Source organism: Octopus sinensis, linkage group LG19, assembly GCF_006345805.1.
Source record: "Octopus sinensis linkage group LG19, ASM634580v1, whole genome shotgun sequence".
NCBI lineage: Eukaryota > Metazoa > Mollusca > Cephalopoda > Octopoda > Octopodidae > Octopus > Octopus sinensis.
Window position 1 is genome coordinate 29,377,806 of NC_043015.1, and position 21,833 is coordinate 29,399,638.

General features: G+C 41.2%; 2 protein-coding genes across 3 annotated transcripts in view; one reads left to right on the forward strand and one right to left on the reverse strand.

Annotated features, from left to right (window-relative positions):
• Positions 1-137: 137 nt before the first annotated feature.
• Positions 138-21,833, reverse strand: part of LOC115222008 (NF-X1-type zinc finger protein NFXL1-like) — a 23,689-nt gene continuing 1,993 nt past the window's right edge. The window contains exons 2-9 of one of the 2 annotated variants that reach the window (XM_029792120.2): positions 12,746-13,327; positions 10,822-10,995; positions 8,364-8,501; positions 7,438-7,575; positions 7,027-7,200; positions 5,821-5,961; positions 2,514-2,681; positions 138-223 (exon numbers count right to left, since the gene is read on the reverse strand). In XM_029792120.2, coding sequence (XP_029647980.1) covers positions 192-223; positions 2,514-2,681; positions 5,821-5,961; positions 7,027-7,200; positions 7,438-7,575; positions 8,364-8,501; positions 10,822-10,995; positions 12,746-13,253 — 1,473 coding nt within the window. In that variant the 5' untranslated portion in view covers positions 13,254-13,327 and the 3' untranslated portion in view covers positions 138-191. The remainder of the gene's footprint in view (positions 224-2,513; positions 2,682-5,820; positions 5,962-7,026; positions 7,201-7,437; positions 7,576-8,363; positions 8,502-10,821; positions 10,996-12,745; positions 13,328-21,833) is intronic. The other variant, XM_036511242.1, reaches the window with a different exon arrangement.
• LOC115222007 overlaps positions 21,049-21,833 on the forward strand; it is a 41,876-nt gene continuing 41,091 nt past the window's right edge. The window contains exon 1 of the mRNA XM_036511239.1: positions 21,049-21,192. The gene's annotated coding sequence lies outside the window, so the exon portion shown is untranslated. The remainder of the gene's footprint in view (positions 21,193-21,833) is intronic.

Here is a 21,833-nt window from a genome sequence, read left to right on the forward strand (position 1 = left end):
GGTGTAAAATGGTGTAATTGAGGAATATATCTCTTGCTTGTATCACTTACCATTAATTAAGGTTTTACTGGAACTTGCTCCATCTGCAGTCTTTGAAGTCTTGCATGAAGTCTTGTGATGTTCCCAGTCATCTTCTCGACAAACTTCAGAACAATATTCTACATTGTTGCATTGAAAACATTTTTTCAATGCTACATCTGACTTTTTACACTGGCACATTTACCTGTTTGGGGAGAGAGAAAATGGAACTTAACAAATACTTCGACCATATCTTTATATATAAAAATGAAGTTGTGTGTCTATCTCCTATGATTTAGATTCCTAACTACTCCCACATTTTGCGGTACAGTTTAACTAAAAGCGGGTATCTTATAGTCGTGATTCATATCGAGCCCTTCTGGGTATTAGCGCGCGTCTAGGATGAGTCTACGATTTAAAAAAAAAATTACCATAATTTTTCCGCATTTTTAATGCATTTTCGCTCGGTTTATATAAGGGAAGTAACTCTCTATATATGCGTATATAGTTATTTCCCTTACAAACCCGAGCAACGCCAGGCGATACTGCTAGTGTATGATAATGTACTTATTTTATCAACATCGAAAGGATGAAAGGCAAAGACGACTTCAGTGGCATTTGAACTCAGAACATAAATAATCATCATCATCATCGTTTAACGTCCGTTTTCCATGCTAGCATGGGTTGGACGGTTCAACTGGGGTCTGGGAAGCCAGAAGGCTGCACCATGCCCAGTCTGATCTGGCAGTGTTTCTACGGCTGGATGCCCTTCCTAACGCCAACCACTCCGAGGGTGTAGTGGGTGCTTTTTATGTGCCACCGGCACAGGTGCCAGGCGAGGCTGGCAAACGGCCACGATCGGATAGTGCTTTTTACGTGCCACCGGCACGGAGGCCAGTCGGGGCGGCACTGGCAACGGCCACGTTAAGATGGTTCTCTTACGTGCCACCGGCACTGGTATCACAGCTACAATTTCCATTGATGTTGAACGATTTCGATTTTCACTTGCCTCAACAGGTCTTCACAAGTAGGGTTTATGTCCCAAGAAGGAAAGGTATGCATAAGTGGACTGGCTACATCCCAGGTAGAGGCCATGGGTTATGGTCTCACTTGTCCTGCCGGGTCTCCCCACGCACAGCATACTTCCAAAGGTCTCGGTCTCTGGTCATTTCTTCGGTGAGACCTAAAGTTCGAAGGTCGTGTTTCACCACCTCGTCCCAGGTTTTCTTGGGTCTACCTCTTCCACAAGTTCCCTCAACCGCTAGGGTGTGGAACTAGTGGTTGCGGGAACACTGAAGAAATTCTTCTCACTGAAATAATATTTATCCTGCAGATTGGTCAGCAAACAAAGCCACTGGAACCATCATCATCATCATCACAATTTCTTCATAAGTCCTATGGCAATAAGGTAAGTGATGATAGTGACAGGTAGAAGAAAGATACCTGCTGGAAGTCTAAAGCATTCACCATGTACACAGGTGGCCATAGACTAATAGCCATTTTCCACAGACCTGGGGCAGGTGTGAATTTCAATTTAGCTGTGTCTTGCAGAACTTTCATTCATCGAAGCACCAAGAGAGTTCACACACACAATAGTGGTGAAATGGAGGTATATATGGAGCTGGCAGAATCGTTAGCACGCCGGGCGAAATGCGTAGCCGTATTTCGTCTGCTGTTACGTTCTGAGTTCAAATTCCGCCAAGGTCAACTTTGCCTTTCATCCTTTTGGGGTCGATAAATTAAGTACCAGTTACGCACTGGGATCGATATAATCGACTTAATACCTTTGTCTGTCCTTGTTTGTCTCCTCTGTGTTTAGCCTCTTGTGGGTAGTAAAAAAATAGGTAACTTTCTAGGTGCAATCCCATGGTCAGTCGTGACCAAAGGGGTTCCCAGCATAGTGCAGTATCGTATGTCTATTGTGGCATAAAGATAGGGTCCTGTGCTGTAGAGGATGTATACAGTGGTACTCTGATGGTATACAATGCTAAGGTGATGCAGTGGAGGTTGTGCTGTGGTAGAATATTATGGTACAGAGATGTTATATTGTGTTGAGGTACTATATTATGGTGTAGTGTCGTTATACTGTTTTGTGGTGTTATAATGGGTTGGGAGAGATGTTGCCAGCGCCACCCCGACTGGCTTCTGTGCCAGTTGCACATAAAAAGCACCATCCGAACGTGGCCGTTGCCAGCGCCGCCTTGGCTGGCTTCCGTGCCGGTGGCACGTTAAAAGCTCCAACCGATCGTAACCGATGCCGGACCCCCCTGGCACCTGTGCAGGTGGCACGTAAAAAGCACCCACTACACTCGCGGAGTGGTTGGCGTTAGGAAGGGCATCCAGCTGTAGAAACTCTGCCAGATCAGACTGGAGCCTGGTGCAGCCCCTGGCTTCCCAGACCCCGGTTGAACCGTCCAACCCGTGCCAGCGCGGAAAACGGACGTTAAACGATGATGATGATGATGATGATGATATTTCTTATTTCTGTAACTCACTTTTAACTGATTTTTCACTGGGGGAAGAGTCATCAGCTTCTGCTTTTGAAGGCTTGCACGAAGTCTTGTGATGTTTCCAATGAGCACTTTCACATTCTTTAGAACAATATTCTACACTGTTACAGCCTGAACATTTTCTCATTGACCTGGAACAATTGGCACATTCACCTGTTTCGAGAGATAAGAAAAACAAAAACATCAAACACACCCACAAACTTTTATTTAAGAGTTTATGTTGCTAATGTGAGAAAGGATTGTGTCAAAGTCGATAAGATGCTGCAGCTATTAATAATAATAATAATAATAATAATAATAATAATAATTGTGTACAGTGCTCAGGTGCACTACAACTCATCTAAAGTGTATATATAATCAGGTGTAGTTTCGACGGATTTCGGGAAGCATGAGGGCCTTAAAGGATGCAGTGTCATGGCAGTCAACAACTGATGCAGGCAGTTTATTCCACGCTTCAGCAACCCTGAGCGTGAAAAAATTTTTCCGAAAGTCAAGGGAGCTGACTTAGAACCGTGTAACGTTTTTCATGAGACTACATAAAAGATTCTAAAAAATTTCTACTGCAAAATGGTTTTAAGATCGGGAGATTCTATTCCCCTATTGTTTACTGTTTCCAATCTACTTTAGAATATTCTTGTAACATTTTTTAAACTGAGATTTAAAATCGATTTGCAGACAACAGAGTACTCAGGTGAGAGATTTGGGTGAACTTCAAATGATGTTAAGATGACTTAATATAGAATGCAAAAGTAATAGGTTTAAGAATGAACATTAAAAAGAAGATGAAATAAAGTTCAAAGTGAGAGATGAAATACTCAATATTAAAGTTAAAGAAAAATCCTTTTAAAGAGAAAAAATTACACTAACTTCAGTAAGATTGTGGTGTATGCAAGAGATTCGAAATAAAGGCACCTACCTTCTCTTTGCTCAGAGGGAGACCCCTCAGCGGTAATGGATCCTTCAACACAGCCCGACCCGAACGCTAGAAATAGCAGCTGCTTCTCCCAACCTTAACAACGTGCTGACCCGACTTCCTCGCTCGGTGACCGCGATCGAAAAGGGTGAATGCCACCCTACCTGCGCGCGCGTCACTGCTACCCCTTCCGGTCAGCCCCAAGTTCTGGTCAGCTCCCCAGCTGCTGACGTCATCCCACAAAGATTTACAGCAAAAAAAAAATTAAAATGGTGAATTAGTATGAGCTTGAAAGTCAGGCCTTTACCTAAGATAGAGTCAAGATTTTTCCTAAGGATGAAGTCAACTACATACAACTGCCTACGTACACCAAGGCTCTTTCACAACGGCTCAAAACGTTTCATAGCATAAGACATAAGAGGAGATTTATGAACACATTCCACTCTATCATTGCTCAATGCAGAGTAGCTTTGGCTGGTCAATACACCTATTCTGAACAACAGACCGTATCAGGTATATTTTGGCGAGTTCCATGCCCTAAAGGAGGACAAAGACCAATCTGTTGCATGGATGTTATTGGCAGACACACAACAAGAAATTAAAGACATTAACAAAGATAATTGGAGGCGAAGACTCCTGGAATGCCATTTTGAAGGACATCTCAGTTGCGGCTTCTTCAAAAAGAATTTAAGCTGGCAAGTATTTGGAATGGCAACTTTGGTCTTTGAAATTAAATGCTGCTAAAACTTTCAAAGACTAGTTTACAACCAGAGAATCTTCACAAGAATTTTTTATGATGCAGGAACACAGAATCTGTCTAGACTTAGCATGGAAGTTAAGAGCAGCTCAAGATGCTTATAAATGTATTATGAGTGAAATATAATGAAAGGACAGAGGTGTGGTTGCATAGGAGAGAGGCATGGTTGGGTGGTCAGAAGACTGCTTCTGAATCAAATGATTTCAAGTTCAGTCTCACTGCATAGCATCTTGGGAGTCTTCTACTAAAGTCCCAGGTTGACAAAGCTTTTGTGAGGGGATTTCATAGATGGAAACTGAAAGAAGCCTATTGGTTATACACACATATATATATAATAATAATTTATATATATGTAGGTATGAGTGAGTGCATATTTGTGACACCTTGGCTTGACTTCATGACTTGTAAATAAATGTCATTCGTTTCCAGTATTGTGTGAAAATATGTCTGGCCTTAGAAAATCTGCTTTGGGAAACTCTATCCGACCCATGCAATCAATGAGAAGGAGACATTAAGAACTATGATGATGATGATGATGATGATGATGACTAAAAAGAAATGAATGGGATTCAAAAACAAGCAAAGCAAAATGCTATTATCAAAGTCATATAACTTTTGCAAGGGAGTTCAGTTAGTCACGGTCATAGGTAGATGATAATAAGAGAAAGATAGATAGATAGATAGATAGATAGATAGAGAGAGAGAGATAGATAGACAGAGAGCTAGATAGATAGATAGATAGATAGATAGAGAGAGAGAGAGAGAGAGGGGGGTGGGGTTCCGGGAAACGAAAGAAACAGAACAAGATAAAGGGATGAAATGGCTATGACAAAAATTGGATCTCTTCCAATCCCAGCATGACCTAACGTTATGGAGAAATGAAAGGAACACACTTAGCCACCAATTAGAAATCAATGGCTGAATCGATTGATTGAGTGATGGTAATGAAATATTTTACAAATATATTGCTGCTGAAAATAGCAGCATTAAAACGATGTTCATCTCCTCCCTGAAGGGCAATAAATGTGCAGGAGTGGCTGTGTGGTAAGTAGCTTGCTAACCAACCACATGGTTCCGGGTTCAGTCCCACTGCGTGGCATCTTGGGCAAGTGTCTTCTGCTATAGCCCCGGGCCGACCAATGCCTTGTGAGTGGATTTGGTAGACGGAAACTGAAAGAAGCCTGTCGTATATATGTATATATATATATATATGTATTATGTGTGTGTGTCTGTCTTTGTCCCCCTAGCATTGCTTGACAACCGATGCTGGTGTGCTTACGTCTCCATCACTTAGTGGTTCGGCAAAAGAGACTGATAGAATAAGTACTGGGCTTACAAAGAATAAGTCCTGGGGTCGATTTGCTTGACTAAAAAAGGCAGTGTTCCAGCGTGGCCGCAGTCAAATGACTGAAACAAGTAAAAGAGTAAAAGAGTAAGAGTATATCTATTAACACAGATACATTATGTGTTAGTGGAGGTATATATTAGTTTTGTAGAGGTATACAAGTATGTAGGAGAGGTGGACAGCAGTGTAATAGAGATGTACAGCAATATGGTGGAGTAATAAATTTCCTGCTTCTATCACTTACCTTCAACTGAGTTAATACTAGAACTTTCATTACCTTTAGACTCTGAAATCTGGCATGATTTCCTGTGATCTGTCCAGTCAGCTATTTGACAAACTTGGGAACAATATTCTCTATTGTCGCAGGCTGGACATTTTATTAACTTTACATTTGATCTTTTACATTTGCCACATTGACCTGTTTAAGAGATGAAGAATAAATATTAAACATTTCTTCTACATGTGTGATAGAGTTCCATTTAAAAGAGTCAATAATTTTAATATAAGAAGGTGGAGAGCTGGCAGAAATGTTAGCATGCCAGGCAAAATGCTTAGCAGTATTTCGTCTTTCTTTACATTCTGAGTTCAAATTCTACCGAGGTCGACTTTGCCTTTCATCCTTTTGGGGTCGATAAATGAAGTACCAGTTGTGTACTAGTGTTGATCTAATCGACTGGCTCCTCTCCCCCCAAAATTTTAGGGCTTGTGCCTAGAGTAGACAAGAATATTTTTGATATAAAGTTGTTTGTTTATAGTGGGTGTTTTTGTGTGGTAAAAAGTTTGCTTCCAAATCATGTGGTCCTGGGTTCAGTCCAACTGCATGGCACCTTGGGTAAGCATCTTCTACTATAGTCATCAGCTGACCAAAACCTTAGGAATGGATTTGGTGGAGAGAAACTGAAGGAAACCTCTTCTATGTATATGTGTAATGAATGAGTATATATTTGTGTAGTGGTAGTATATATTTATGCTGTAGGGGTATATATTTATGTATGTTGTTTGTTCCTTCTTGAGCCATGCCTGGCTCATAAAGGCTGGTTTCCTGGTTTCACTGACGTACAGGTTCCCCACCTGGATGGGACATTGGTACGTTGCAGGTGAGCTGCTAGATGCAAGAGTGAGAGAAAGTTGTGGTGAAAGAGTCAGCAGAAGTTTACCATTACCTTCTGCCGGAGCCACATGGAGCTTAGGTGTTTCACTCATAAACACACATCACCCAGTCTGAGATTCAAACCTGCAATCCCTCGACTATGAGTCCACTGCTCTAACCACTAGGCCATGTGCCTCCACATATACTTATGTATGGAGGTATATATTTAAGTAGTGGCGGTTTATATTTATGTAATAGAAGTATATATTTATGTAGAGGTGATATATCTTAAGTAATGGAGGAATGTTTTTTATGTGAAGGGAGTATATATTTATGTGGTGGAGGTCTAAAATGGTATTGTTGAAAAACAAATTTCTTACTTCGGTCACTCACCTTTGACTGGTATTTTACTGGAACTTTCACCATCCTCAGTATTAGCAGTTTTGCATGAATTCTTGTGATGTTCCCAGTCAGCTGTTTGACAAACTTTGGAACAATATTCCACATTGTTGCAAGCAACACATCTTTTCAGTGCTACACCTGACTTTTTACACCTGGCACATTGACCTGTTGGGGGAGATGGAAAACAGAAAATATCTGAACACTTCTACCACATGTATGATTTAAAAGTTTTAATGTCTTTGTATATAGATAGGCCGACCTTTCTTGGCAGTAGATTTTGGTTGGAATAACTCAACTGGTATGCCAGAAAATAATGTAGTATTGGAGGCATAAATTGGGGTACAGTACTGCAGGTATATAATGGGTTAGTGGGGGAATAATTTACCTGCTGTTAACACTCACCTTTAACTGATCTTTTACATGAAGTCTTGTGTTGTTCCCAGTCAGTTGTTCGACAAATTCTTGAACAATATTCTACACTGTTGCAGCCAGAACATTTTTTCAACTCTGCACCTGACTTTTTACACCTGGCACATTGACCTGTTTGGACAGATGTAAAACATAATATATGAAACACTTCTACCAGGTGTGCAATTGAAATGTGTTAATGTGGCTGTTGTGGGTAAAGAGTTTATTTATAAGCGACCAAAGTCGATGACAGTTGATTGTGTAGTAACCCTCAGTTGAAGAATTTAGTCATTCATCAGTTTGTTGAGCCAACAAGGGAGCAGTGTCTCTGACATGCCTTCATTATACAGAACACTACCTCTCTCATCTCCCTTCTTTGTGTGTGTATGTGTGTGTGTGTATGTCAATGCTTAGTTTTATTTCAAGGTTTCTTGCCAATAGAGAAAGAGCCAGTTTCTAACCTGGATCCAAGGCTCCTTCATTGGAATTTCAACATCAACAACATCAGTTAAGTACCAGTTATGTACAGGGGTCAATGTAATCGACTTAATCCCTTTGTCCGTCCTTGTTTGTCTCCTCTATGTTTAGCCCCTTGACTGGCTTCCGTGCCGGTGGCACATAAAAAGCACCCACTACACTCATGGAGTGGTTGGCGTTAGGAAGGGCTTCCAGCTGTAGAAACATTGCCAGATTAGACTGGGCCTGGTGCAGCCTTCTGGCTTCCCAGACCCCAGTTGAACCGTCCAACCCATGCTAGCATAGAAAGCGGACGCTAAACGATGATGATGATGATGACCCCTATCTTGGCAGTAGATTTTGGTCTGAATAATTCGACTGATATGCCGGAAAATAATGTGGTATGGTATAAATTAGTGTACAGTACTAAAGGTATATAGTGGTTTAGTAGAGAAACTATTTACTTTTTACTGATCTTTTACATGAAGTCTTGTGATCTGTCCAGTCAACACTTTGACAAGCTCTTGAACAATATTCTACAATGTTGCAGCCAGAACATTTTTTCAACACTGCATCTGACTTTTTACATCTGGCACACTGACCTGTTTGGGAAGAAGGTGAAAAACAGAAAACATTTTTACTAGTTATGCGAGTGTTCTATTTAAAAGAGTTAACGTAAATGAGCTGGGGTTATTGTATTGTTTTTTAAAAGCACAATTTGGTTCTGAGTGAGTTCAAATATTTGCAGTCTTTACCATTTACTTGCTTCAGTCATTTGACTGTGGCTATGCTGGAGCACCGCCTTTAGTCGAACAAATCGACCCCAGGACATTTTCTTTGTAAACCTAGTACTTATTCTATCGGTTTCTTTTGCTGAACCGCTAAGTAACGGGACGTAAACACACCAGCATCGATTGCCAAGCAATGCTGCAGGGACAAACACAGACACACAAACATATACACACACAAACATATACACACACATACATATATACGACAGGCTTCTTCCAGTTTCCGTCTACCAAATCCACTCACAAGGCTTTGGTCGGCCTGAGGCTATAGTAGAAGACACTTGCCCAAGGTGCCACACAGTGGGACTGAACCTGGAACTATGTGGTTTGTAAGCAAGCTACTTACCACACAGTCACTGTGAAAGATTTTATTGTATCTAAGGTTTGAACGGCAGTTTTTTCTAGTGGGTCATATGAAATTGTCACCCATGATTATAACCCTAGTATCGATCTATTGCATTTCAATCTGTTTTAGGGTTAGGGTTAGTTAGGGTTTGGGTTAGGGGTAGGGGGAAGGGGAAGGGTATCTTTTTTCACACAAATGTAAATAAACCCAATCTGTTTCTTAAACGAGAGACATATTCATACAGCACAGAATGATTTTACCTCAATACACGTCATTGATTGGTTGAAATTGCAGAAATTGAAGAAAAAAAAACAACAAATATCTTATAAACTATAGAATTTTCTCAATAAAGCCAAGAAAAAAAGATGTTTTATAAACAAATTCTACCAGTATACGAAGTTTAAAATTTTTTAGTTACCTAGAAATTATGTTAAAAACTGCCGTTCAAACCGAAAAGATCCTCTATAGGTTCTAAGTATGTGGCTATCTGCTAAGTGCATTTGTCCAAATATCAAGGGAGAAAGAGGAGGGCCAAACCATAAAACGTTCCAAAACCTATTCTTATGACTATAAGATAGAATAGGTGGGAAGGGTACGGGATTAATATGGGGCACCCTTTTCGAATATTTCTTTAGAAGAAAGGCATGTGATCCCCATCTACAGACTTAATGGGAACCTAAAATATATTAATAAACTCATTTAAAAACTCAATTCCAAATATTAGCTTAGTCTAAAACTGGGTATTTGACACTCGACCCGATTCAATTTCGTTAGCCCGAAAGCGATGAAGAAAAGAAATGTATGGTTAAAGGGAGATAACTCCATAATATTTTAGTTTCAGTTTCACATTTACAGTTTAATACCATTTAGTAATATTTCAGTAACACGCTCTCTCTCTCTCTCTCTCTCTTTCTCTCTCTCTCTCTTTCACTCTTTCTCTCTCACTCTCTCTTTCTTTCTCTCTCTCTCTCTCTCTCTCCATACCATATTTATATATATATATATATATATATGCATACATTACATATCCATACATACATACATGTATATATATATATATATATATATACATGTATGTATGTAAGGATATGTAATGTATGCATATATATATATATATATATAAATATATGTATGGAGAGAGAGAGAGAGAGAGAGAGAAAGAAAGAGAGAGAGTGAGAGAGAAAGAGTGAAAGAGAGAGAGAGAGAAAGAGAGAGAGAGAGAGAGAGAGAGCGTGTTACTGAAATATTACTAAATGGTATATATATATATATATATATTTACACACATACATATTTACATATATTTTCACACACACACACACACACACACACACACACACACACACACACACACACACATATATATATATATATATATACATACATATAAATATATATGGAACACCAAATGGATTGTGGTTCACTACACTTGTTTGAGGCATATTTCTCATTGATGGACTGTGGTGTTTTTTCATGAAGGAAAAAAAAATGCTCCATCAGGTGAATACAGGTAAGATTTAACAATTAGAACTTCTTAAGGAAAGAACATAGTGCCAGATGATTCAGCTGATCCAAATTTGATCAGAGAGTGAAAAGGTTAAGTTAGTATCAAGTTTATAATGGAGAACTCATTATAGGGCTTGTATAGGAGAAGAAATTAGATGGACAAGTATAAGAAAGGAGTGGAGAAAGAAAGACGAAAATAAGGTAGAGAGAAGAGAATGCATGATCTCGTTTGACTTCTTAAAGGGTTATAAATAAAATTAACGTGCTTCTGGCACTCACCTTTGATTGATATTTTACTGGAATTTTCATCACCTTTAGTCTTTGAAGTCTTGCATGAAAGCTTGTGATGTTCCCAGGCAGCATTTTCACAAAGTTTGGAACAGTATTCTACAGTATTGCAGCCTGAACATTTTGTTAATTCTACATTGGATCTTGAACATCGAGCACATTCACCTGTTTTAAGAGCAAGAAAAAGAAAAAAAAAGAAAAAATCTACAATATCAAACACTTCAACTACATGTGTGATAGTGTTTTATTTAAAAGTTTAATGCTGCTTAATGTAAAAAGAAATTCCGTTTTGTGTATATTTAATCAAATATAGTCTTACTCCATAATAAGACATACACAACAATACAATGCCCTTTCCAGAAGATGCAAGTTATGCTCCAAAGAATCACTGTGCATTTTTGTGGACTAATAAGCTCATTAATAGAATTCAGAGAGACTAACAAGACGCAACAGGTCACATGTAATTTAGTTATATATTAAAAATATAAATATCATTTATATTTTTTTACATGTTTTATTACAGTTTCTAGATTAAGTAAGGCCCTATATTTAATTATATACACATATAGTATTGTTGTATGTTATTAAAATAGCATTATTAGGAGCACTCCGTCGGTTGCGACGATGAGGGTCCCAGCTGATACTATCAACAGAACAGCTTGCTTGTGATATTAACGTGCAAGTGGCTGAGCTCTCCACAGACACGTGTACCCTTAACGTAGTTCTCGAGGAGATTCAGCGTGACACAGAGTGTGACAAGGCTAGCCCTTTGAAATACAGGTACAACAGAAACAGGAAGAAAGTTGTGGTGAAAGAGTACAGCAGGGTTCACCACCACCCCCTGCCAGAGCCTCGTGGAGCTTTTAGGTGTTTTCGCTCAATAAACACTCACAATGCCCGGTCTGGGAATCGAAACTGCAATCCTCCGACCGCGAGTCCGCTGCCCTAACCACTGGGCCATTGTGCCTCCACTTATAATAGCAAAAGATTGTCTATGACATAAATGAGTTTGGTTTAATATTATTTGAGATATATGGAAATATATTTTGATACTTTTAGATTCTACTTAATTATTTTGTCCGGTATAATTTTGTTGTTTTTAATTGTAATTGAAATGTAGTTGAATGGCTAACATTCATGCTCATAATACATAAGCATTTGAATTAACTTTTTTACAATCCAGCCATCCTCTCACACGGAATTTCCTCTATCTTCAAACCATTGATTCTGATAAGGCTTATGTAAGGGAATTGTATTGTTTATATATGAAAAAATGTATATAAGTTGAAACATATCGTTGGCTTTTTTGATTTAATAATTGTTGATGTTATATTTATAGTATTTTATGATATATTATAATCCATCCATCCATCTATCCACTCAGTCGAAGTCGACTCTCGGTTACACGTTGGATCAGTGCCCTCCAGTCAGTTCTATCCTGGGCCACTTCTTTCAGATTGGCTGTGTCCATTCCGGTATCACTCTTGATGGTGTCAAGCCAGCGGGTTCTTGGTCGGCCTCTTCCTCTCTTGTACTTATTCTATCGGTCTCTTTTTGCCGAACCGCTAAGAGTCGGGGACGTAAACACACCAGCATCGGTTGTCAAGCAATGCTAGGGGGACAAACATATACACACACACATGCATATATATATATATATATATATATATATATATATACATATATACGACGGGCTTCTTTCAGTTTCAGTCTACCAAATCCACTCACAAGGCATTGGTCGGCCCGGGGCTATAGCAGAAGACACTAGCCCAAGATGCCACGCAGTGGGACTGAACCCGGAACCATGTGGTTGGTTAGCAAGCTACTTACCACACAGCCACTCCTGCACCTAGAAAACATTAAATAAATTTAACAATATGTCATTTTAATATGATATAAAGATGTATGCACTTACGTTTATCACATGGGATGCATTCCAGACAGTGAGTAAAGAAATCTCTCAACAGACATTGTTCAGAACAATAACTGGTAAACCTGCATCTTTTGCAAAATACTGGGTTGAATTTTAAACCCCCGCAACAAGGACATTGGAATGGATGATTAAACCGTGTAGTGGCACCAGCAACAAAACCATAGGGATTAGAGAGGTGACCCATATCATTATAGGCTTCCATAGATGAGAAAGAAGGCACGTTATTGTAATCATTCCTGTTATTACCAGCACCATCGTTATCTTTCTTAGCATCTCCAGTTTGTTTGTCCTTCTTAGATTTAATATTTTGCTCATCAAAGTCAGCATTAGCAGAAGCTACTTTCTCTACAGAGCACACTCTGCTATGTTCATCACGGTCTTCCATTTCACAGATGTCAGAACAATAAAAGACAACTTTACAGCGCTTGCAATTTCGGAGCTGAGAACCAGATTTGCCACAATTTTGGCAGCAATCATTGATTTTCACCATTATTCTGAATTTTTTTTTTTTTTTTTTTTTTTTTTTCAATCAATAAAGTCGTTTCGAAATCAAAATGTGAAAAACTGAAATAAAGATAGAAAAAAAAAAAAAAAACTATTTTAGAATTTAATCCTTTCGTTACTGTATTTATTTTGAGATGCTCTGTGTTTCTTTCAATTACTTTAAATATAACAAAGATGATGTAAGAATTTAGTAAAATAACTTAGTTATTATTAAGCTTGTGATAGGAACATAAATTGTGACTAAGGTTTGGTGGAAGATTTTAATTCAAAACTCATGTAAACTAGACATTTGTACTCAGAGCCAGAGCCGGTTTCAGCCGGGTTGGTAACGAAAGAGTTAAAATGTATAACTTTTAATCACGCCAACATTTATAGCTAGTTACCATTCTTATCAGTGTTTATCAACCTTTTCTGTCTCACACTTCTAGGGAATGTTTGATTAATTTTTTTTTTTAATAATTAAGACAATCCAATAGAAGATGAAAAGGATTTTCTAATAACTAATTAATTTGTTATTGTTTTAAGTAAACACTGCAAAATAATAAAGTTCTTGGTGTGGCACATAAAAAGCACCATCCGATCGTGGCCGTTGCCAGCTTCGCGTGGCCGGTGGCACATAAAAAGCACCATCCGATCGTGGCCGTTGCCAGCCTCGCCTGGTCCCCGTGCCGGTGGCACGTAAAAAGCACCATCCGACCATGGCTAAACATAGAGGGGACACATAGAGGGGACAAACAAGGACAGACAAATGAATTAAGTCGATTACATCGACCCGAGTGAGTAACTGGTACTTAATTTATCGACCCCGAAAGGATGAAAGGCAAAGTCGACCTCGGTGGAATTTGAACTCAGAACATAACGGCAGACGAAATGCCGCTAAGCATTTTGTCTGGCGTGCTAACGATTCTGCCAGCTTACCGAATGTAGTGTGCATTCTGGTTCAATGACCCTCTCTTGCTGGACAGGTTAAGGACAGAGACCAAATTAATATGGTCTACCTCTTCTCATAAGGTTAACACCCTTACACAGAGGAAAAGTTACAGAAGCATCAATGACAATTCAGAACTGACAAGACTTGGGAGAGGAAGGCCTTCTTTCAGGGAAATATATGACACAGTGCAGCAGAATCCAAATGGTAGCTGTAAGGCCAATTTCCTTGAAGATTCAGTTATTGTTTCTAGCAAGTCTCAGACTCCTTTGTTGGTCTGTAAATGTTAATTTTAGTTCAAAAATTGATTTGCCATCAAAAGTGAAATAATTGCCAAGCCTCTGTGTATGAGAGAGACGAAGGGGAGGGAGGGAGAGAGAGAGAGAGAGAGAGAGAGAGAGAGAGAGAGAAAGAATAAGAGAAATATGTAAATGGCTCAAGGCTGCCAAAAGAAATTCATGAAAATTAGTCCAAAATTTGAAAATAATGCAAAATGTAAATTTGACGGTAATGACAAATGACTGAGACCTTCAGTAAGATGCTGTGCTTGAGAAATCATAGTCGTGGCCGTTGCCAGTGTCTTGTAAATGGCACCTATGCCAGTGGCACATAAAAAGCACCCGTTACACTCTCAGAGTGGTTGGCATTAGGAAGGGCATCCAGCTGTAGAAACCATGTCAAATCAGACTGAAACCTCCAGCTTACCAGTTCCAGTCAAACCGTCTAACCCATTCTAGCAAGGAAAGCAGACGTATGATGAGGATGTTGTTTGGTTTTGAGTTTAAACTGAAGGATTACTCAATACATTTTAATAGAAAACAAAATTTTGCAAAGAAAAGGCTGACAGTAGCTTTAATAATAACAATAACAATAATAATAGGGAGTATAGCTCCAAACTTACAGGGAAAAATTCAATTTAGTATTAAATCAAATTTCACTGTATAAATATATAAATATAAAACATGTATATATATATTATATATATATATATATATATATATATATATACTGGCCCCCATGCCGGTGGCACGTAAAAAGCACCATCTGATCGTGGCTGTTTGCCAGCCTCATCTGACACCTGTGCCGGTGGCACGTAAAAAGCACCCACTACACTCACGGAGTGGTTGGCGTTAGGAAGGACATCCAGCTGTAGAAACATTGCCAGATCAGACTGGGCCTGGTGTATGATTAATTGAAACCAATCATCATCATCATCATCATCGTTTAGCATCCGCTTTACATGCTAGCATGGGTTGGACGGTTCAACTGGGGTCTGGGAAGCCAGAAGGCTGCACCAGGCCCGGTCTGATCTGGCAATGTTTCTACGGCTGGATGCCCTTCCTAACATCAACCACTCTGCGAGTGTAGTGGGTGCTTTTTACGTGCCACTGGCACAGGTGCCAGACGGGGCTGGCAAACGGCCACAGTCGGATGGTGCCTTTTACGTGCCACTGGCACGGAGGCCAGGCGAGGCTGGCAAACGGCCACGGTCGGATGGTGCTTTTTACGTGCCACCGGCACAGGGGCCAGGCGTGGCTGGCCGACGGCCACTGTTGGATGGTGCTTTTTACGTGCCACCGGCACAGGGGCCAAACGTGGCTGGCAAACGGCCACGATCGGATGGTGCTTTTTACGTGCCACCGGCACAGGGGCCAGGCGAGGCTAGCAACGGCCACGATCAGATGGTGCTTTTTACGTGCCACCGGCACAGGGGCCATTCGTTAGAAAAAACATGCAGGGAAGGAATTTCAGGGAGCCAATGTCCTGGTTGGAAAGACTAGGTATAACAGTTAATGCAGAGGCTGGTAGACAGAATGTGTGTGATGAGAGTGAGTGACAAGTGAATCAAGAATGTTCTTGGCTGGGGTGGATGGGCATCATAAGAGCAACGAAATTTGAGGAGGAGTCAAGTACATGAGCATTTAAATAAATATCAATGGAAATAGTAGTTGTGATACCTGTGCCATTGGCACATAAAAAGCACCATCCGAACGTGGCCATTGCCAGCGCCGCCTTGACTGGCTTCTGTGCCGGTGGCACATAAAAAGCACCATCTGAACGTGGCCATTGCCAGCGCCGCCTTGGCTGGCTTCTGTGCCGGTGGCACATAAAAAGCACCATCCGAATGTGGCCGTTGCCAGCACTGCCTCGACTGGATCCAGTGCCGGTGGCACATAAAAAGCAGCATCCGAACGTGGCCATTGCCAGCGCCGCCTCGACTGGCTTCTGTGCCGGTGGCACATAAAAAGCACCATCCGAACGTGGCCGATGCCAGTTCCGCCTCGACTGGCTTCTGTGCCGGTGGCACATAAAAAGCACCATCCGAACGTGGCCATTGCCAGCGCCGCCTTGACTGGCTTCTGTGCCGGTGGCACATAAAAAGCACCATCCGAATGTGGCCATTGCCAGCGCCGCCTTGACTGGCTTCTGTGCCGGTGGCACATAAAAAGGACCATCCGAACGCGGCCGATGCCAGCGCCGCCTCGACTGGCTTCTGTGCCGGTGGCACATAAAAAGCACCATCCGAACGTGGCCATTGCCAGCCCCGCTTCGACTGGCTTCTGTGCCGGTGGCACATAAAAAGCACCATCCGAACGCGGCCGATGCCAGCGCCGCCTTGACTGGCTTCCGTGCCGGTGGCATGTTAAAAGCACCAACCAATTGTGACCGATGCCGGACCCCCCCCCCTGGCACCTGTGCAGGTGACACGTAAAAAGCACCCACTACACTCGCGGAGTGGTTGGCGTTAGGAAGGGCATCCAGCCGTAGAAACACTGCCAGACCAGACTGGAGCCTGGTGCAGCCTCCTGGCTTCCCAGACCCCGGTCAAACCGTCCAACCCGTGCTAGCGCGGAAAACGGATGTTAAACGATGATGATGATGTTGAGGCCACTGAAATTGTAATAGAAAAGTCAGAAAGAGGGGACCGTAGAAGTTGGAGCATTTTGTGTGTTCATATCAACAACAGCATCACAGTCGTCTATCCTTTCTTTGAATATAGTGGACCATGTCCAGGTAGATAGCAGCACCATCTCAAGTGTTAGAGTAATGCACTGTTTTGTTAACTGAACATGTGAAGAGTCAGTAGTCGTTAGAAGTGAAAGCATTTTCTGTCTTGGGAGAAGAAAACCAAGCTTTGCAATACTAATGACGTTCTTCAGTGGTGATGCAGCCATTGCAACAAGTGAATTTAAGGGTTTTAGTTACATGCTGTTCATGTTGGGGTAGAAAGGGCTCCTTAGCCGTAGTGAAGGCAATCTATCTAGGGAAATAACCTTACAATAAATCACTCGTTCCGTAGCTTAGAAATACTGGGTTGACATCCAGCGGGAACAGCTTTGTTTCATGGAGAAGGAAAGATCTTCTTTAGTACTTGGTTGTACAATGCTTTCCAATGTGTGTAGTAGTGGCGCGCGCACACATTATTAGCCATTTGAAAAGACTATGGAATTTACAATTAACTGCACCAGGGTTCCTCTTCCCCAGGGAACCAGACCCAATGGTATACCTGCGGATATAGGTCCAGCCCCTGCTTTGCCGGGTCCTGTCTCTGATCACGTTCTCCAGGAATACAGGCATCCAGCAACAGGACCTCCGTAATGCCATGATGGACCGTGAAGTCTGGCGTAGCATGGTAAATTCCATTGTCTCGACCACGGTCGAACAATGATGATGATGATGATGATGTTCATGTTGGGGGTGGGGGGGGAGAGGGTACAATGGTTTCATAGTTTGTGTAGCGATTGTGCTTTTTGTACTGTTGACAGAAACAAGATTGGCAGGACTCGATTAGATGTTCTTTTGAGGATTTTTCAAGGAGTCCAAGTCCATGATGACGATTACTCTTACTCTTTACTCTTTTACTCTCTTTTTATTTGTTTCAGTCATTTGACTGCGGCCATGCTGGAGCACCGCCTTTTAGTCGAGCAACTCGACCCCGGGACTTTTTTGTAAGCCCAGTACTTATTCTATCGGTTCTCTTTTTGCCGAGCCGCTAAGTGACGGGGACGTAAACACACCAGCATCGGTTGTCAAGCAATGCTAGGGGGACAAACACAGACACACAAACACACACACATACACATATATATGTATACATATATACGACAGGCTTCTTTCAGTTTCCGTCTACCAAATCCCCTCACAAGGCATTGGTCGGCCCGGGGCTATAATAGAAGACACTTGCCCAAGATGCCACGCAGTGGGACTGAACCCGGAACCATGTGGTTGGTAAGCAAGCTACTTACCACACAGCCACTCCTTTTACATTTTGCATTCCATGACAATGAGTTGGTCTGAGACCTTATGGTCTGAGACAATTGTCTCAGTCCTCATGGTCTGAGACAATTCTTATTCCGAGTTGCTTGTCCTCCTTGGTGAGTTAGTGGGCCATGTCCCACTTAAAGTGTTTTATCTTTAGTGCAGTTTTTATAGCTGGATTATCTTCTTAGATCCAATCACTTTGTACTGAGTACATATTACTGTGACACAAGTAATAGAAGTCATGTCCTTAACAAGATTAAAGATTTTCTTTGACTAGGTTAACATTGGTCATTCATCAACCACTTTATGGAGAGTACTGGGAGTAATTTACTGTGGCACAGCACTAAAGGGATTACTCACTGTTCTACATGTCTGAGTAGTGGAGGCGCAATGGCCCAGTGGTTAGAGCATCGGACTCGCTGTCGTAGGATCACAGTTTCGATTCCCAGACCGGGCGTTGTGAGTGTTTATTGAGCGAAAACACCTAAAGCTCCACGAGGCTCCGGCAGGGGATGGTGGTGATCCCTGCTGTACTCTTTCACCACAACTTTCTCTCACTCTTACTTCCTGTTTCTGTTGTACCTGTATTTCAAAGGGCCGGCCTTGTCACACTCTGTGTCATGCTGAATCTCCCTGAGAACTACGTTAAGGGTGCACGTGTCTGTGGAATGCTCAGCCACTTGCACGTTAATTCCACGAGCAAGCTGTTCCGTTGATCGTATCAGCTGGGACCCTCATCGTCGCAACCAATGGAGTACTCCTACATGTCTGAGTATAGAGGAGTTGAAATCAAAACAATCAAAAATGGACGTAACAGTACATGGAGATATTTAACCCCAAAACATCCAGGATTGAACAAACCTATGAAATGCTTTCTAACTGTGGGATGGAAAGCACTCCGTCGGTTACGACGACGAGGGTTCCGGTTGATCCGATCAACGGAACAGCCTGCTCGTGAAATTAACGTGTAAGTGGTTGAGCACTCCGTGAGCATAGTGGGTGCTTTTTACATGCCACCAGCACTGGTGCCAGATGAGGCTGGCAAACGGCCACGGTCGGATGGTGCTTTTTACGTGCCATCGACACGGGGGCCAGGCCAGGCTAGCAACGGCCATGATCGGATGGTGCTTTTTACATGCCATCGACACGGGGGCCAGGCGAGGCTGGCAACGGCCACGATTGGATGGTGCTTTTTACATGCCATCGACACGGGGGCCAGGCATGGCTGGCAACGGCCACGATGGAGGGTGCTTTTTACATGCCATCGACACGGGGGCCAGGCATGGCTGGCAACGGCCACGATCGGATGGTGCTTTTTACATGCCATCGACACGGGGGCCAGGCGAGGCTGGCAACAGCCACGATCGGATGGTGCTTTTTACATGCCATCGACACGGGGGCCAGGCGAGGCTGGCAACGGCCACGATCGGATGGTGCTTTTTACATGCCATCGACACGGGGGCCAGGCGAGGCTGGCAACGGCCACGATCGGATGGTGCTTTTTACGTGCCACACCAAGAACTTTATTATTTTGCAATGTTTACTGAAGAGAAGCAGAAAGGATACCCCAGAACCTTAAAATCAGTGGAGAAAAAAATGTCGTTGGATTATTCTCCATAGAGAGTGAAGGCCTTAAAGTAAGTCTTCAAGCAGGCATGAAGCTGTTTGGTCAGGAATAATTTTTTATTTTACAGAAATTGCCGAATAGGTGAAACTGATCATTTTCATTTTCATGGATTGCCTTTTATTTAAAAGTTCAGATATTTCACATGTCACACCTACCATCATTTTTAAGGACACATTCGACAATGGAATCCTATTTCTTTATTACCCACAAGGGGCTAAACATAGAGGGGACAAACAAGGACAGACATAGGTATTAAGTTGATTACATCGACCCCAGTGTGTAACTGGTACTTAATTTATCGACCCCGAAAGGATGAAAGGCAAAGTTGACCTCGGCGGAATTTGAACTCAGAACGTAGCGGCAGACGAAATACCGCTAAGCATTTCGCCCGGCGTGCTAACGTTTCTACCAGCTCCCCGCCTTTCGACAATGGAATCCGAGTTACACTGGTCGTCACAAGTAGGATGTCTTTGATCATAGGTCAAAACTGACGAGGAACTAAATAACATTAACGACTAACGCTAGACATATCCTAGCAAATGAGTAATCCTCTACGGTCATTTGATTCTCTAGAAACAGCAGCGAAACCATAGCTGAAATGGCTGCGATAGTCTACGCCGAAGCGCAAATTCTTCGTAAAAGCTTTTATCTAATGTGTCATGCTTAAAAAAAAATATAGGTTATCTTCCAATCTTTAAACATATCTATGGCAACAAATCAAAATAAAAGATGAATAGATGCTAACAATAGGCATGACTACACATTAATAACCCACCCCAAAAATATGGGTTGTCTTCTGATCTTTAAACATATTTATGGCAAAGAATAAAATATAACAAACTGAAAGCGCAAAGAATCAAAATGAAAGAGGAATAAATGCTAACAATAGCCATGACTGAAAGAATCCAGTTGAGTGTATATATATATAAGGCCACGCTCAAAGATACACAAAAATATAATCGGTTGGACTCCATGCATGCGAGGCTCCGGTCAAGCGGTTTTTGTATCTAGTCCTGCAAATTGTATTTTCTATAATGACAAAACATGCTGACGAGATTACAGTTTATCCTTGCGAATATCAATAATCGAAACTGATTCAGTACATGGGTAATCATTTTTATTTCGTATATTTTCATTTGTCTTGCTTATTTTTAACGCTTTGGTTTTGTGCTGAGTTTTTATTTGAGAACATATTCTTTGTGGAAAATAGCGATTTGACATCTATATCTAGCATGTTGATGGTCCACTTTCAGTGGTCAGTCCTTTAAATTTTGCATGTAAAAATATTTTAATCTTCAGATTTTTTAATATGCTGGGCCACTGGTTTTAATTGATTAATATCAATTTCTACCCTTACTAAATTTTAAATATATATATATATATATCTATATATATATATATATATATATATATATATATATATATATATATATTTCTTTACTATATATATATATATAAATATATATATATATTTCTTTACTATATATATATTATATATATATATATATATATACATATATAAATGTGTGTGTGTTTCCTTGAATAAGTACTAGGGGTTGATTTGTTCAACGAAAGGCGCTGCCCCAGCATGGCCGCAGTCATGTATGATTAATTGAAACCAATCATCATCATCATCATCATCGTTTAGCATCCGCTTTACATGCTAGCATGGGTTGGATGATATATATATGTGTGTGTGTGTGTGTGTGCATGTGTCTATATATGCATTGATATCCTTTCTACTATGT